The sequence below is a fragment of the Saccopteryx bilineata genome, chromosome 5 (genome assembly GCF_036850765.1).
Source record: "Saccopteryx bilineata isolate mSacBil1 chromosome 5, mSacBil1_pri_phased_curated, whole genome shotgun sequence".
In the NCBI taxonomy this organism is placed as follows: Eukaryota; Metazoa; Chordata; class Mammalia; order Chiroptera; family Emballonuridae; genus Saccopteryx; species Saccopteryx bilineata.
The window spans coordinates 264,928,505-264,944,579 of NC_089494.1; the positions used below are offsets into that span (position 1 = coordinate 264,928,505).

General features: G+C 58.0%; 1 protein-coding gene across 1 annotated transcript in view; it reads right to left on the reverse strand.

Annotated features, from left to right (window-relative positions):
* The window catches only part of CFAP99 (cilia and flagella associated protein 99), a 41,515-nt gene that overhangs the window by 15,126 nt on the left and 10,314 nt on the right, over nt 1–16,075 (reverse strand). The window contains exons 3-6 of the mRNA XM_066233004.1: nt 7,466–7,610; nt 6,050–6,144; nt 5,103–5,212; nt 3,418–3,589 (exon numbers count right to left, since the gene is read on the reverse strand). Coding sequence (XP_066089101.1) covers nt 3,418–3,589; nt 5,103–5,212; nt 6,050–6,144; nt 7,466–7,610 — 522 coding nt within the window. The remainder of the gene's footprint in view (nt 1–3,417; nt 3,590–5,102; nt 5,213–6,049; nt 6,145–7,465; nt 7,611–16,075) is intronic.

A 16,075-nucleotide genomic window follows, 5' to 3' on the forward strand; every position in this document is an offset into this window, starting at 1 on the left:
TCATGACAGAGCGACGCCCCAGATGGGCAGAGCATCGCCCCCTGGTGGGTGTGCCGGGTGGATCCCGGTCGGGCGCATGCGGGAGTCTGTCTGACTGCCTCCCCGTTTCCAGCTTCAGAAAAATACAAAAAAAAAAAAAAGTCACATCTGGCTCACGAGCCATAGGTTCCCCACCCCTGAGCCACAGGGACCCTCAGCGACCTGGAGAGAGCAGTGTCCGTGGCGGGGCAAGACAGAGCCAGCCTGGAGAAGACCCTTGAACATCAGACTCCTAACTGTGCACCCTCCCCTGCGCATCTAACAGGCATGAGAAAGCCATCACGTCCAAATCTGAAACCTCTGCCTTCCCAAGAACCTCCCCTCCCCCAGCCTGCTGACTCCATTGCTTCAAGACGTCTCCAGAAACCACCTCTCACCACCCTCTGCTGCTCCTGCAGCCTGACAGGCCCTGTCAGCCTACTGAGGTGTGTGTCCTATCTGTCCCTGCTGTACCTCCGTTCCCATTCCCTCCTTCCCCTCCTGCCTCCACTCTAACCTCATCCATCCATCCATCCACCTACCCATTCACCCATCATCCATCTTCCCACCTAGCCACCATCTACCCATCCATTATCCATTTATTCATCCACTCACCATCCATCCATCCAACAGGTATTTAATGAAGGTCTGGCCTGACCTGTGGTGGCGCAGTGGAAAAGCGTCAACCTGGAAATGCTGAGGTCGCCGGTTCAAAACCCTGGGCTTGCCTGGTCAAGGCACATATGGGAGTTGATGCTTCCAGCTCCTCCCCCCTTCTCTCTCTCTCTCTCTCTCTCTGTCTCTCCCTCTCCTCTCTAAAATGAATAAATAAAAAGTTGAAAAAAAATTTAAAAAAAACAACTGATGATTGATGCTTCTCATCTCTCTTCATTCCTGTCTGTCTGTCCCTATGTATTCCTCTCTCTGACTCTCTCTCTGTCCCTGTTAAAAAAATAAAATAAAAATGTTTAATGAGGGTCTGAGCTGAGCCAAGACTATATCAGGCATTGGGACAAATAAGATGGACAAGGTCTGATAAAGAAGACAGATAATAATAATAAGAGTCACAAAATATCAAATAACTATAAAATCTAATTGATGCTACAAAAATAAAAGGAGCTGGGGCCCTGGCCGGTTGGCTCAGTGGTAGAGCATTGGCCCAGCGTGTAGAAGTCCCAGATTCGATTCCTGGCCCAGGCACCAGGAGAAGCACCCATCTGCTTCTCTACCCTTTCCCCTCTCCTTTCTCTCTGTCTCTCTCTTTCCCTCCTGTAGCCAAGGGCTCCATTGGAGCAAAGTTGGCCCGGACACTGAGGATGGCTCCATGGCCTCTGCCTCAGGCGCTAGAATGGTTCCGGCTGCAATAGAGCAACACCCCAGATGGGCAGAGCATCGCCCCCTGACAGACATGCCGGGGGGATCCCGGTCGGGTACATGTGGGAGTCTGTCTCTCTGCCTTCCCTCTTCTCACTTCAGAAAAATATGAATACATATATACGTACATACATAACAGGAGCTGGGGTTAATGAGAAGGAAAGTAAGTGAGGAGGCTGATCTAGGTAAGGGCTTCACAAAAGCCTCCCTGACGAGACAGGCTGTAATGAGACCTGAGCGTGGCAGGAGTAGACGGGGACCCTGGGGCCTCCCAGCACCATCCCCTTACTCTCCCAACAGTCATTAGTTCTGCTGGGGAACCAGATTGGTTCTGGGAAGCGGAGTTCACCATTAGATGCTCAATGTAGGGCCCATGAGCAGTTAGAACATTGTGCCCTAGGTATGAAGATCAGTGCAAGAGTAGGCTTGCAACCTAAGCTGATCTAATCATGTTTTTTTGTTTGTTTGTTTTTATTTTTATCTTTTTTTGAGAGAGAGGGACAGACAGACAGGAAGAAAAAGAGATGAGAAGCATCAATTCTTTGTTACAGCACTTCACTTGTTCATTGATTGCTTTCTCATACGTGTCTTGACCAGGGGACTCCTGCTTAACCATTGACCCCTTGCTCAAGCCAGAGACCTTGGGCTTCAAGCCAGTGACCTTGGGCTTTAAGCCAGCGATCTTTAGGCTTAAGCCAGCAACCATGGAGTCATGTCTATGATTCCACACTGAAGCCGGTGACCCTGCGCTCAAGCTAGTGAGCCTGTGCTCAAGCCAATGACCTTGGGGTTTCAAACCTGGGTCCTCAGTGTCCCAGGCCAACACTCCATATTCTGTGCCAGCTCCTGGTCAGGCTCTCGCCTAACATGATTTTACAGAATTCTTGGTCTTAGATGTCTCCTCACACCCTGGACAGTGTAGAATATGAGTACGAGGCCTGGTGTCTGGCTATGAGAAAAGTTAGCCCAAAGAGAAAGTGGAACCACAGAGGGGACTAGAGTGGAGAGAGTCAAGAGAAATAGAGCTGGAACCCTGATCAAACTATGCCTGAAGCCTACCCTACTACAGCCATGAAAGTCAGCCTGTTCTCTATTTTTTTTTTCTGAAGCTGGAAATGGGGAAGCAGTCAGACTCCCGCATGCGCCCGACCGGGATCCACCCGGCATGCCCACCAGGGGGCGATGCTCTGCCCATCTGGGGCATCGCTCTGTCCCGACCAGAGCCATCCTAGCACCTGGGGCAGAGGCCAAGGAGCCATCCCCAGCGCCCAGGCCATCTTTTTGCTCCAATGGAGCATCGGCTGCGGGAGGGGAAGAGAGAGACAGAGAGGAAGGAGAGGGGGAGGGGTGGAGAAGCAGATGGGCGCTTCTCCTGTGTGCCCTGGCCGGGAATCAAACCTGGGACTCTCGCACGCCAGGCTGACGCTCTACCACTGAGCCAACCAGGCAGGGCCCTGTTCTCTATTATCTAAGCAAAACTGAGCCACTTTTTTCTGTTACTTGCAATACAAAGCAACCTGACTGACAGGAGGAGTCCGCAGGCCAGGAGAAGGAGAGAGAGGGGCTCTAGAAAGAGGCTGTATGGTGGGGACAGCCCCTGACTTGGGTTCACACAGATAGATGTTACCACCAGCCCGTGTCCTCAAGAAAAGGAGCCCTGGCCTCGTTAAACTGACAACGTCCCCTAAAGGGAAGCATTTCCCCTCCTCCCTAAGAGTGCTCTGTGATTGGCCGGGTCAATAGGAGGGATTAGTACACGACCACAGGGTTAAAAGGGGGCTCCAAGTTTCAAGGCCAGACGGGTCTGAGCCCCATGGCCCAACAGTTCCACCCCCTGCCTACTGCTCTGACCTCAGAACGTGGACTGCCGGAGCCCACAGCCAGGCTCTGGGCTGGCTGGGCTCGCCTCTCTGAGTGGGGTCACTGAATGCTCCCAGTCTGGCCCTGGGAAGAGCCCAGCCCCCCACCGGCCCACAGGGTCCGCTCTCCCGGCCTGGACAGCCCACTGCAAACGTTGGCACTTACTGGTCTTGGCTTGGCCATGACAGGGACAGGCTCAGGCACTGGAATGGCACGGGGCCTGGGGACAGTCAGGTTGAAAGCCTTGGGCTCTGTGACCTTGGCCTTTGGAAGGGGAGGCTGACTGGTCAACTCCCTCTCGAGCTGGTTGAGGAGTTCCTGGACCTTGGGCTGCCATCTTGAAGGCAAACGTGGGAGAAGCTGCTGAGGGTTTCTTCCTAAGCAGGTCGCCCAGATGACGGCCCTTGGAATCTGTAGGAACCCCCCCCCCATGAGCGTGGGTCCCCCTCGGGGTGGGGGTAACAGTGGAACCACAGTCATTATTCACTGAGTGCCTACCACCATGCAGGCGCGGCACCAACCACACCCCAGAGCCTCACAGACAGTGCTTCCCGGGACAGGTCAGGAAACTGAGGCCTTGTGCCATCGCCCTCCAGGTGAGTGGAGAGCCAGGAGGATGGGGCAGGGCACTTCCTGGCCACCAGAATCCTGGGGGCTCTGAGGACCAGCACAGCTGGGACCCAGAGCTAATCTGGGCCCGAGCAGATGGCACAGGGAAAGAAGCCACCAGGAATGGGAAGAAAGGGTGATTCCAACGGTCCCTTCCTGGACCAGCACTGCTGGCAGCCGGTGCAAAGGGGGCGACAGGTGGGAGTGGACAGGGTGGCCTGGGGCAGGGCACTGCTGGGCAGCCCCGAGGTCCAGGCTCCCCGTTCACATCTCCACACCTGTGTGGGCACAGTCCACCATCACCCACCTGGCCAGTGTTCCCTCTGGTGGGGCTCCTGGGGGCAGACAGTGTGGTTTGGAATAGTTCCTGTCCCCGCCCGAGGACCAGGGCCACAGGAGGGAGGAAGGGCCACCAGGGAGTGGGAATGGCCAGTTCTATGACGGAGCTGGTCCCAGGGAGAACAGGGGAAGGCCACGTATGGGGGTGGTGGTGTGGGAGGTGGGCATGCTGGAGCCAGCTGGGCAGCTGCCCATAGGTCGCTCTCAGGGCCAGCAGTTCCAGGCCACAGGTGGGAGCCTTGGAGGTGGGCAGCGAGAGTCCAGCCTGGCAGGGGCTCAGGACCTCCCGTGGTGAGGAGGGGCAGCTCTGGGGGCGCCCCACTGCCTGGGCCGGGGCCTTCTCTCCCACAGGAGGGGCCCCCTTCCCTAGCAGCCTCTCCATGGAGGCCAAGGGCAGGGCCAGGCCACCGTGTTGGTTAGCACCAGTGATTCCAGCGCTGGCCCCCGCCTGTCCTCGAGAGGCAGGGAAAGGCAGCTTTGGGTGACAGGCCCAGGAGTGGAGCCTTGGGGGACACTGGGCAGAAATGCAGGCTAGAATCCACTAGGAGCTCCCTGCCCTACTCCCACCTCCTGGATTGGTGGGAAGAGGCTGGGCAGGACCAAAGCCCCACCGGGTCCCTGCACGGTCACAGCCCTGTGCTTCCCTAGTGGACTCCGGGGCAGAAGGGGCCACTCGCACACCACAGACCCAGATGGTCCTGAAACCACCCTGGCTGTCAGGCCTGCTGGCCGCTAGCTGGCCGCCTGCTCTGGAGGTCAGCCTGGGTCCCTGGGTTGCATGCTCTTGTACCATGGGCCGTGGCTTCTCCGAACCCTCTCACCCCTCCTGGGGCCCCAGTCAGTGGGAAGGGAACCCGCGGAGTCCCTAGGAGAGGGCGCAGCACTGCCCCCACCCAGCCCACCTCATCAGGGGGTCCGTCCAGTTCTTCACATGTGCCGTCTCATAAATGAGGCTCCACTCGTCCTTGATCCACGAGCACAGATTTGAGGGGTTGAAGAAGAACCCAAGGAACTGAAGCAGAGGTGGGAGGTGGGGTTGGGCCCAGACCCCCACGCCCGGTGCCCCTCACGGAGAGCCAGTGACGAGGTGCAGGTGTGGCCAATGCACTGGAGAAGCACCCACGCTCGGGCAGGAGGCCCCGTGGGACAGACCCTCCCTCCCCGGGACAAAGAAGGGGCCTGCACCCCTGCTCACCCGCCCCTCATGCTGGGCTGGGGTGCCTATTCTGGGCGGGGCTGCCCCTCACCAGAAGGGCTTCTGCTCGTGGCCTCTGTGCCCTCGGGCCAGCCCAGCTGGGTGTGTCCTCGCTAGGAGGACCCCATGCTCCAGCCAGCTCCGTACAACCTGGAGGCCTATACCCCAGGTCCAGAGAGTTCTCGGTGGGGACAGATGGACAGCTGCCTGCCTGCCCCGGCCCAGGGGCTCTGGAACTCCAAGTGTGGAGCAGCCCCGTCTTCTGCAGCCTGCCCCCTGGCCCAGGACACCGCAGGTCTCTGAAAGGCTGTTTTCCAGCTCCTGGCCCTCAGGTCTAACAGATTTGGTTACAGAAGACATGGGACCAGTTTCAATCTCCAGTGGAGGTTGAATCTCCAGTTTCAATCTCCCTGCTACCTCGGGGAGCCGGAGGCGTGCTTCTACAACAGCCGGGGCTGGCGGCGGCCCCCCGAGGTGGCCTTCTGCACAGCCAGGACGAAAGCTTTGGCCCCGGAACCTTGTCCACACACAGAACAGACCCAGCAGCGGGTCTCCCGTTAAAATGAGCCAAGAGGTGAGAAGCCAGGGACTGGCAGGCCAGACCTCTGTCCTTGGGTCCAAGGAGAACCTGGCAGGGGGCAGGGGGCGGGTCACCTTACACATCTTGTCCGCCGGTTGGGACTTGATGATGCTGCAGAACAGCGAGAAGCCCAGCTCCTCCAGGTGGAAAGTGGCCAGGTAGCAGATCACTGGGGAGACAGGGAGGGCACGCGTCGGGGAGGGCAGGCCCCACAGAGGGGGTGCTGGGGTCGGACCCTAGAGGAGTCAGCCACAGGTGCCCTGAGGGTGCATAGCCACAGGCCGAAGCTCCACGTGGCCCCAGGTGAAAGCTGTGACCACGACACCACAGCATGAGTGACATGCTCTCAGAGGGAGGGCATTTGGGTGCGTCCTCTTCCTGGTGAGCTCTCGGGAATTCCTAAGGCTCCCTGGGCAGAAGTAAGGCCACTTTGGGTTTCTCGGATTGTTGATTCTGAGACACCGCATTGCCTCAAGCCGAGTGGGACTCCACTTGCTGGCCTAGGGGAAGGGCCTCAGAGGCAGGGTGAGCTGTCTGCAAGGTGTGCAGGTCTGACACGCTGTGGGCTGTGGAACCCGAGCTGAACATCAAGGAAGCACGGGGGGCCAGGAGCCCAGCGCTGGACCTGGCATCAGGCCACCCAGCACGGCCTCTGAGATCCTGTGGTCACCGGACCTCTGCTCCTGGTGACGGGCACCCCAGACGCAGTGATCACCACAGCTCATGAGAATAGGCAGCCTGGACAGAAACATTTCCCATTTAATCCCCCTCGGGAGGGCCGGACGGTGGCCCTGCGGCCAGCCCGCCACAGTCCCCGGGGTCGGAAGTCAGGGCCTCAGTGACGATCAGGACATGTCCTTCACCCAGGCTGGCTTTCCGGGGCACTCTCACTCAGCCAGGCTGAGCCTCCTTCCGGGACTGGGGGCTGTGGACATGGGCGGCAGGGCCCCCGGTCAGTCCCCCGGGGCCTGGCCTGGAGTCTGTCTCTACGTTCCTAAGGGAGACCCTGGTCCATGAGCTGGCAGGCACCTTGGGGGACTGGGGGCTGTGGGCGTGGGCGGCAGGGCCCCCGGTCAGTCCCCCGGACCTGGCCCGCAGCATGCCTGGAGTCTGTCTCTACGTCCCTAAGGGAGACCTCGGTCCGTGAGCTGGCAGGCACCTTGGGGGACTGGAGGCTGTGGACGTGGGCGGCAGGGCCCCTGGTCAGTCCCCCGGACCTGGCCCGCAGGGTGCCTGGAGTCGGTCTCTACGTCCCTAAGGGAGACCCTGGTCCGTGAGCTGGCAGGCACCTTGGGGGACCAAGACAGGGGACCAGGGGAGGTGAGACGGTGACAGCCGTGGGGGCCGCAAAAGCCCACAAAGCCGCCAGCAGCAGGGCCAAAGGGGCAGCCGCCCGCTCCATGTCCACCAGGTCACGTGGCTGTGGAGTCCGCGTGGCACTCAGGAGGCCAGGACAGCAGGCCTGGCTGGCGGTGGGGATGAGCACCTACCCTGGAAGAGGTTGTAGTCGGCCCACGGGCAGAGCCGGCCGTCCCACACATAGAAGGCGTCCACCACAACGGTCAGCAGCTTCCGGTACTCAAGGCACCCGGACAACACCTCCGAAACGAATGCCTGCTTCTGGGGGCTCAGGGTCTGGAAGAGAGACAGGCTGGGAGGGGCCCCTGCACTGGCCAGACTGCAGGGAGAGAGGCCCATGCCTCCGGACATGGATGCTCAGGACCCCGGAGGGCTGAGAACTCACGCCAAGAGTGAGGTGGGGGGCAGAGGCACCCCAGTGGGCTGCGGAAGAGCTGCACTGCGCCCTCCCAGGCCAGGAACACGGACCAATGGGTACAGCCCTGGAGTGGGTCCCACAGGTTCTCCTGAGCAAGGACAGCAGGTGGGGAAAGGGACAGAAATCAGCACGAACCCCCAGGCATTAAAAAGAGCAACATAGGGCCCTGTCCGGTTACTCAGCTTTAGAGCATTGGCCCCGTGTGTGGAAGTCCTGGGTTCAATTCTTGGCCAGGGCACACAGAAGGGCCCATCTGCTTCTCCACCCTCCCCCTCTCCTTCCTCTCAATCTCTCTCTTCCCCTCCTGTAGCCAAGGCTCCATTGGAGCAAAGTTGACCAGGGCTCTGAGGACGGCTCCATGGCCTCTGCCTCAGGTGCTAGAATGGCTCCGGTTGCAACGGAGCAACACCCCAGATGGGCAGAGCATCACTCCCTGGTGGGCATGCCGGGTGAATCCTGGTCAGGTGCATGCAGGAGTCTGTCTGTCTCCCCCTGCTTCTCACTTCAGAAAAATACAAAAAAAAAGAAAAAGCGACACAGCAGGGCTGACACTGTGACGGCACACAGATGAGGTCTCAGAGGGTCAGCTTCCCAGGTCAGAAATCAGATGGGGACATCAGCAGCGGGGGTGGGGGGGGACAGGACGGGACAGGAAGTCACTGTGTAATGGGGACAGAGTTCAGTGTGAGAAGACAGAAAAGTTCAGGAGATGACGGTGGTGACGGCTGCCCAACACTGTGAATGTGCCTAATGCCACGAGACTGGACACTGAACAGTGGGGAAAATGGTCAATTTTATGTGTATGTTGTACCACAATAAACAAATAAAGAGCAAGTTCCTATACAAGTTGTCGAATGAATGATTACAGTATAGCCCTGTCCCCCTCCACCCCAGCAAAGAATGGCAGCAAGGACATTTCCTGTGGGGAGACTGACTTCCCCACTTACCCTTTGGGAACAGTTTGGGGTCTGTCACCTGTGTGTGCCATGCATGACCGATTCAAAAAAGTAATGACGGGCTGGAAATAAGAAAACAGGACACCTGCTGCCCGCACAGTGACGGGAAAGGCTGGTGGGTGGGTGCTGCCGACTCTTTCTCGAGAGCAGCCTGGAAACGGGCTTCCAGGACCTTCTACTTATTGTGTCCTCTAGTCCAGTCATTACACTTCAGGGAGTCTGAGGAAACTCCAAAATGCAGAAAATAGCCACACACATGAGAAGTTTAGGCGGCGGCACGTGCAGGGCTGGCGATGGTCATCAACAATGTCAACAGGACCCCTCCGTGTCCCGGGTGAGTGTGACCCACCGTCAAAGTTCCGTGCCGGGAGACCTCTCCATCAGAGGACAGAGGAGTTAACACGGGGGAAACAGAGAGGCAGCAGTGACAGAAGAGGTCCTCCTCCCAGTCAGTGAGAGAACACTTTCACATCCCAGTGTATTTCATTTTGAAATTTTTTATGGTCAGTGAAATGTTTACGTTGACTGGACATTTTTTGTACTTCTGTGAATTATCAATTTACTATATATTCTTGGCTAACTTTTTTTAGTGGAACAGTATTTGTCTTAATAATTTTTAGAGGTTTTTTTTATAGATTAACATGATGAACAGAGTCATAGATACTGTTATTTGTCGTGAGTTTGTAATTTATGGTTTAACTTTGTGTATTTTTTGACATGTGGAAGTTTTCCTTTTTTTTTTTTTTGAGTTCAAATCTATCTTTTCCTTCTGGGATTTCTTCCCTTGTGTTGATGCTGAGAAAACAGTGGAGCAGGGAGAGCACCTGAGTGGGACTATGTGGGCCTTGTCCTGGTGGACGGTGTCACGGAGGCCCCTTCGGAGTCTCCAGCGGCTCTGTGTTCAGGTTCTGGGCGCACGGGGAAGCCAGGCCGCCCCAGACATGGGTCCTGCCACCTCCCGTGTGGCTCGTGGCACAAGCCTGGCTGATGAACCCCCGGCTCCTCCAGGTACCTGCCTGGCTTTGGGCTTCGGGCTCCGGGACCCCGGCCAACACAGCGATGAGCCTGTCCTGCTGCCACGACCATCCTCTCGGCTCCGGCATCTCTTCCCTTGGCTTCTGTGTGTCCAAGGATCTTACTTCGTGATCTGCATGCTCAGTGTCCCGGCTGAAAATGCACCAGTTCCAAATACAGGACAGCCTCCTGGAACTCCAGAAAGCTCTGTCTGCTCCTGCTCTGCCTCCTGCTTGATGGAGAGCTGCACGGACAGATATTTGAGGTTTGGCCTGGCATGTCCAGCTCGGTACCCCAGCTCCAGCCGTTCAGACTGAACCCACAGAGTCCTTCCTGATGCCGCTCTTTCACCTGTGTCCCGTCTAGCAGTGAGGGGGTCCTGGCAGCTCTCAGTTCTTCCTCAATCTGTTTCCAACCTATCTGCCCAGAGTTTCCTTTAAAATGGAAGCCAGAGGGCTGGCCAGGCCGCTCAGCTGGTTAGAGCATCATCCAGATATGCCAAGGTTGTGGGTTTGGTTTTCGGTCACAGCACATACGAGAATCAACCAATTAATGCATAAATGAGTGCAACAGATCAATGTTGTTGTTTTTTCTCTCTCTCTCTCTGTCGTCCTCTTTTTCTAAAATCAATAAATTAAAAACATTAAAAATGGAAGTCAGAGCATGTCCATCCATCCTCCTTCAGAACATTCCAGAAAGAATCCTTATGATGGCTGGTGAGACCCTGTGTGGGCTGGTCCAGTTCCCCAAGTCCCCATGTCATCCCGGTCCATTCTCGCTGCACTGGCCTCCCTGTTTCTCCAACATGTGGAGGTCCCCTCAGGACTTCCGTGCAGGCTGTTCCTTCTGCCTGCAACACTTTTCCCTGCACACTGGCTCCCCACTCCCATGGGGTATCTGCTCCAATGCCACCTGACCTGGATGCATCCGACCACCCCCCTGCCATCACTGTGCCCAGTAGCACACCCTGCAGGTTTTCCTGCTAGAGCAGCAGATGGGTGCTCACCAGACAGGGGATTGAATGCCCTGACCCCGCGAGAGAAGGGGGGAGTCCTGCTCTGGGTCAGCTCTGATCTCAGCAACCAGGCTTCTGCCTCAGTTTCCCACACCGGAGGGCACGAGCCCCAGGACCCCTCTGAACTTACTCCCTCGGGTCAAAGGCAGGCAGGCAGGGCAGGGCAGAAGGCAGCACATCGGCAGGGCCAGCTCTGAGGAGGCCTGACTCTGCAGGACACCCGCTGACAGCCGCCTCAGCCCCCGAGGCTCGGCTCGGACATGGGCACTCCGCTTCCCAGGGACTGTGGTCTGCATTTGGGAAGGGTGAGCGTCTATTTTTAATAAGGTCAGATCCTTGGGCCCCGTGCTGCAGGTCCTGATACTGTCAGCCCCCAGGCGGGGAGGTCAGGCCAGGCTCTGCTGGGCCAGGGGGTCCTAGGAGACGCAAGACCAAGTAGTAAATGACACTCTGGCCCCTGGGCCAGGCTGAGCCCATGGCCAGGTCCACGCCACGGGGGAAAATCAGCCCCACCGATCGCAAAGAGGAGACGGAGGCCCATGGATGGTGTGGGTCTGAGGGCGCTGACCAGGTCCTTCCGGCTGGATCAGCAGAGGGTTGCTGGGGCTGGCTGGGAGGAGGCAGAGAGAGGCCAAAATCCTGCTGAGGAGGCCTCCGTACTGAAGCCAGCCTGCCTCTGAGGCCAGATGGCTGGGGCTGCCCTAGGGGCCTCTGAGTTCAATGATATAGTCTTGAGCCCCCTCCCCTTTTGCTCTGTCCACCCTGCTCTCTGGCTGCGGGGCTGGCTGGCTGCTCAGTTGGGCCTTTCTCCACCCCTGCCACACCCCTGGACTGGCCAACTGACAGCTGAGGTCACCTCTCTGCCCACTTGGTACTGACCCCTCCTTCTCCTGCTCAGAACTCACCTGCCCATCGGCCTTTGCCCATGGTTTTCTGAGTGGCCCAGACCTCCTGGCTCTGGAGTTCAAGGTTGTGTACACTCAGGACCTATTTGGCTTCCCTGCCCATCCAGGGTCTAAATCCAGTGACTTCCCTCTTGGCCACAGGTCAGGACTCCAGTCCCTCTGCCTGCGAGCCCCTTGTTCACCCTTCCAACCCCAGACCCTGGGCCTCTCTCTCAACGTCAGACACTTCTCTGAGTCCTGGTCAGACTTCGTGGACTTTCTGGAAGCTCCCGGCTTCCTGCTGTGCCTGTCACACACCCACCTCTGCTCTCAGGCCTGTGTCCACTCTGGGGACGTTCCTAATCCCGACTGATTGTCCCTGGTGCCTGAGCTGTTGTGCTGGCCCGCCTGGAGGGGCTCAGGGAGAGTGGGGCAAGGGGAGGAGTGGCCCCCGGGGAGTGACACCATATGGCATTCAGACCCCTTACAGCAGTGGTCCCCTACCCCGGGGGCCGCAGACCAGTACCGGTCCATGGGTCATTTGGTACCGATCCACAGAGAAAGAATAACTTACATTATTTCTGTTTTATTTATATTTAAGTCTGAATGATGTTTTATTTTTATAAATGACCAGATTCCAGCCCTGGCCGATTGGCTCAGTGGTAGAGCGTTGGCCTGGCGTGCGGAGGTCCCGGGTTCGATTCCCGGCCAGGGCACACAGGAGAGGCGCCCATCTGCTTCTCCACCCCTCCCCCTCTCTGTCTCTCTCTTCCTCTCCCGCAGCCAAGGCTCCATTGGAGCAAAAGATGGCCTGGGCGCTGGGGATGGCTCCTTGGCCTCTGCTCCAGGCGCTGGAGTGGCTCTGGTCGGACAGAGCGACGCCCCGGTTGGGCAGAGCGACGCCCCGGATGGGCAGAGCATCGCCCCCTGGTGGGCGTGCCGGGTGGATCCCAGTCAGGCACATGCGGGAGTCTGTCTGACTGTCTCTCCCGTTTCCAGCTTCAGAAAAAAAATAAAATAATAAAAAAAAAAAGACCAGATTCCCTCTGTTACATTGTCTAAGACTCACTCTTGATGCTTGTCTCGGTCACGTGATACATTTATCCGTCCCACCCTAAAGGCCAGTCCATGAAAATATTTTCTGACATTAAACCGGTCCGTGGCCCAAAAAAGGTTGGGGACCACTGCTTTACAGGACACTCTCCTGTCCTCTGTCCGCATGCCCTAATGAGATGATACTTGTTTCTCTCCATTCTGTTTCTTTTTCCCAGATGGCCTGGCCAGGGCCGCCCAGGGGAACCCAGGTTTCGGGGTGGCCCAGGCTGCTCCCTGGCAGCGTGCCTTGTTGCTGGTGCCTCCCGCTCTCCTTTCTCTGGCTCCAGTTCCCCAGCCTAGCAGCCCAGTGCCAGCGTTGTGTCCAGCCTTCGGGCCACGCCCACTGTCACAAAAACCACCCTGCAGACTGGCATCTGGGGGCCCGAATGTCGCATCTCAGCGTCCCCACACGCCGGAGTGATGGCTCCCTTCCCGATCCACTTGCATTCATTGTGAAGTCCCATCAGAGGGCCAGGAGGCTGCGTGTGGGCACGTGTGCATGCGTGTATATGTGTGACGGGGGACGGTCCCCGAGGGACGGTCACCACACCCTGCCCCAAATCCACAATTCCTTGGACCGCGTGGGCTGCCCCACTGTGTCAGGCCTCAGCTGGCCACAGCAGGTGCCCTCCTCTGCTCCCGGTCCCTGGGCTCAGCACTTCTGCAGCAGCTCTGAGTGTCCCGGCCTGGCCCTCTGTCCTCCAGACGCCCTGTCTGTGTGACTCTGCGCTGCTGTAAGGAACCACCACAGACGTGGTGGCTGAAACAATAAAGTTTATTCTTGCTCCGAGTTCTGGAGGCCGAAAGTCCAAAACTGAGGTGTCAGAGGTTGGTTCCTGCTTGAGGAGTCAGAGGGACAGTCATACTGTGCCTCCCTCTTAGCGACAGGTGGTGGCCGGTATTCCTGGGCTGCTAGATGCATCAATCCAACCTCTGCCTCCGTCATCACATGGCTTTCTCCCTGTGTCTCTGTGTCGTCACACGCGTCTCCTCCCTGTAGGTCTGTGTCTAAATCTCCCGCTTCTTATCAGGATACTGGTCCCTGGATTTGGGGTTCGCTCTAAATTAAGGATGATCTCATCTCAAGATGTCTAATTATATCTGCAAAGAGGGCATTTCCAAATAACTCACACTTACAGGCAACTGGGGGTGAGGACTTCCACACATCTTTTTGGGGTTAGCGCTGAATCCCACAACCCTGCCTTTCCTCAGATTGCCTGTTGGTCTGCATGTGGTCCAATTTCCTGCCAGGGGCAGTCTCAAACCTCGGCCCTCACAGCGGAGGCGGAACACATGCCATCCAGAACAGTCAGTGTCCCCGTGCACCGTCGCCTGGAATCCCGATGGACTTGATAAGGGATCCGAAAGGACCGGCACCCCTGATGAAGAGGCTGCCTCTCTGCCTGCATGAGCCCAGCACCGTCCCAGAACCCGCTGTCCGAGGGCTGGGGTGGTGGGCTCCCTCCCCACGGACACGCGGCCTCACAAGGTGACAACTAGGCTGCACTTACCATTAATAATCCGTTGGTGGCCCTGGCCGGTTGGCTCAGTGGTAGAGTGTCGGCCTGGCGTGCAGAAGTCCCAGGTTTGATTCCCGGTCAGGGCACACCGGAGAAGCGCCCATCTGCTTCTCCACCCCTCCCCCTCTCCTTTCTCTCTGTCTCTCTCTTCCTCTCCCACAGCCAAGGCTCCATTGGAGCAAAGTTTGCCCGGGCACTGAGGATGGCTCCATGGCCTCCACCTCAGGTGCTAGAATGGCTCCAGTTACAATGGAGCGATACCCCAGATGGGCAGAGCATCACCCCCTGGTGGGCATGCTGGGTGGATCCTGGTCGGGCGCATGCGGGAGTCTGTCTCTCTGCCTCCCAGGTTCTCACTTCGCAGAAAAAAAAAATCCATTGGTCACAGGAAAAAAAAAATTCCCCCCAATGATTTGTAGTAACAGCCCCACTTTCTGTTATGATCATGAAATAGAGACACTAACTTCACTGCTTTGGCCTGAGAGGCGGAAGCAGCCAAGGGCAGAGAGCTAGCGGGAGGTGAGAATGCAGGAGCGGCAGGGGAGCGGCAGGGGACCTGCGTCCGCGGGGCTTTTTTTTAAAAGATGGAGCAATGGCAACAGCAGTGGTTGATAGGGAACCTAAGGGGACTGAGGCCACGGCCACGGGGCACAGTCAGGGGGCAGCTGCAGGTGGGCTCTGGGGAGGGGCAGGTGGCAGAATGGGGGGTGCCCTGAGTGGAGCAAGGGCACTGGGCCTTTCAGCCTTGGGAGAGGAGGGTGTGTCCTACGGCCATCCCACCCTGAAAGGGCCCGATCTCATCTGATCTCGGAAGGTCAGCCGGTAGGGCCCGGTTAGTACTTGGACGGGAGAGGAGGGTGTGGTTAGGTCCTTGGCCCTTGGCCCTTGCCATCATTTTCCCAGACTGCTCTGGTCTCAGGGGAAGGGTCTGAGAAGGGGGAGCCAGCGTGAGGGAGGGAGGTGCAACCACTGGAGTCACCCCCTAGTCTGCACTGGGTCAGGGTCTCAAGCTTTCTCTCTTAGGTCCTGGAACCCTCCAGTCCTTACAGGCACTGCCCAGGGTCCTGGCCCCTCCTGCAGGACGGTGACCATCCGCCCTGACCCCCACAAGGCTTTCTAGGTGCTGTGCCACAGGGTCCCCCAAGGGGGCGCGGCAGAGGCCACAACTGAGTAGGTAAGGGGGCTCTAGGGGCCGCCTCCCCAGGGGCCACAAGCTCTCACCGGCCCTGGTAGAAAAAGTAACAGCTAGGCTGCAGCTAGTAATGAAAGGCACACACCATCATGAACACATCTGCCACAACAGCCCCAGCTGGTGGAGGTGACGGGGTGGGCGCAGGCCTGTGACAACCCAGAGCTTCCTCCAGGCAGACTGGGCCTCCTCTGCATGCCTCTTGGGACAGCGCCCATGTCCCCAAGGCCTGAAGGCAATCAATGCAGGGCAGGCACCTGCCACCCAATGGGAAATGGATAGACAGAAAACCCGGGGTCAGAGCCTAGGTGACAGGGAAGTCCCCAAGTGCTGCTGCTGAGGAGTGGGTGGAGCTAGAGCAAGGACAGGCCTGAGAGGACAGCAGTCTCCGTGTAGACGTGACATGGGCTGTGGTGGGGGAGAGGGCAGGGACCCCCAGGGGTGCAGGGCCAGAGCAGCAGCTAGAGGCCACCCCCAAGGCCAGTCCCTCATTGCTTCGAGGCCTCGCTGCCCTGGAAAGTCCCGGATAAACACAGGAGAGCAGGAGTTATGGCCGAGGGCCAGCTGGCTGCCAGTGCACAGCCACACCCTGGGGAACAGAGCAGAGAGCTGGGCGCGGAGGTGACTCTTGTCTATTTCCAGTTAGGGAC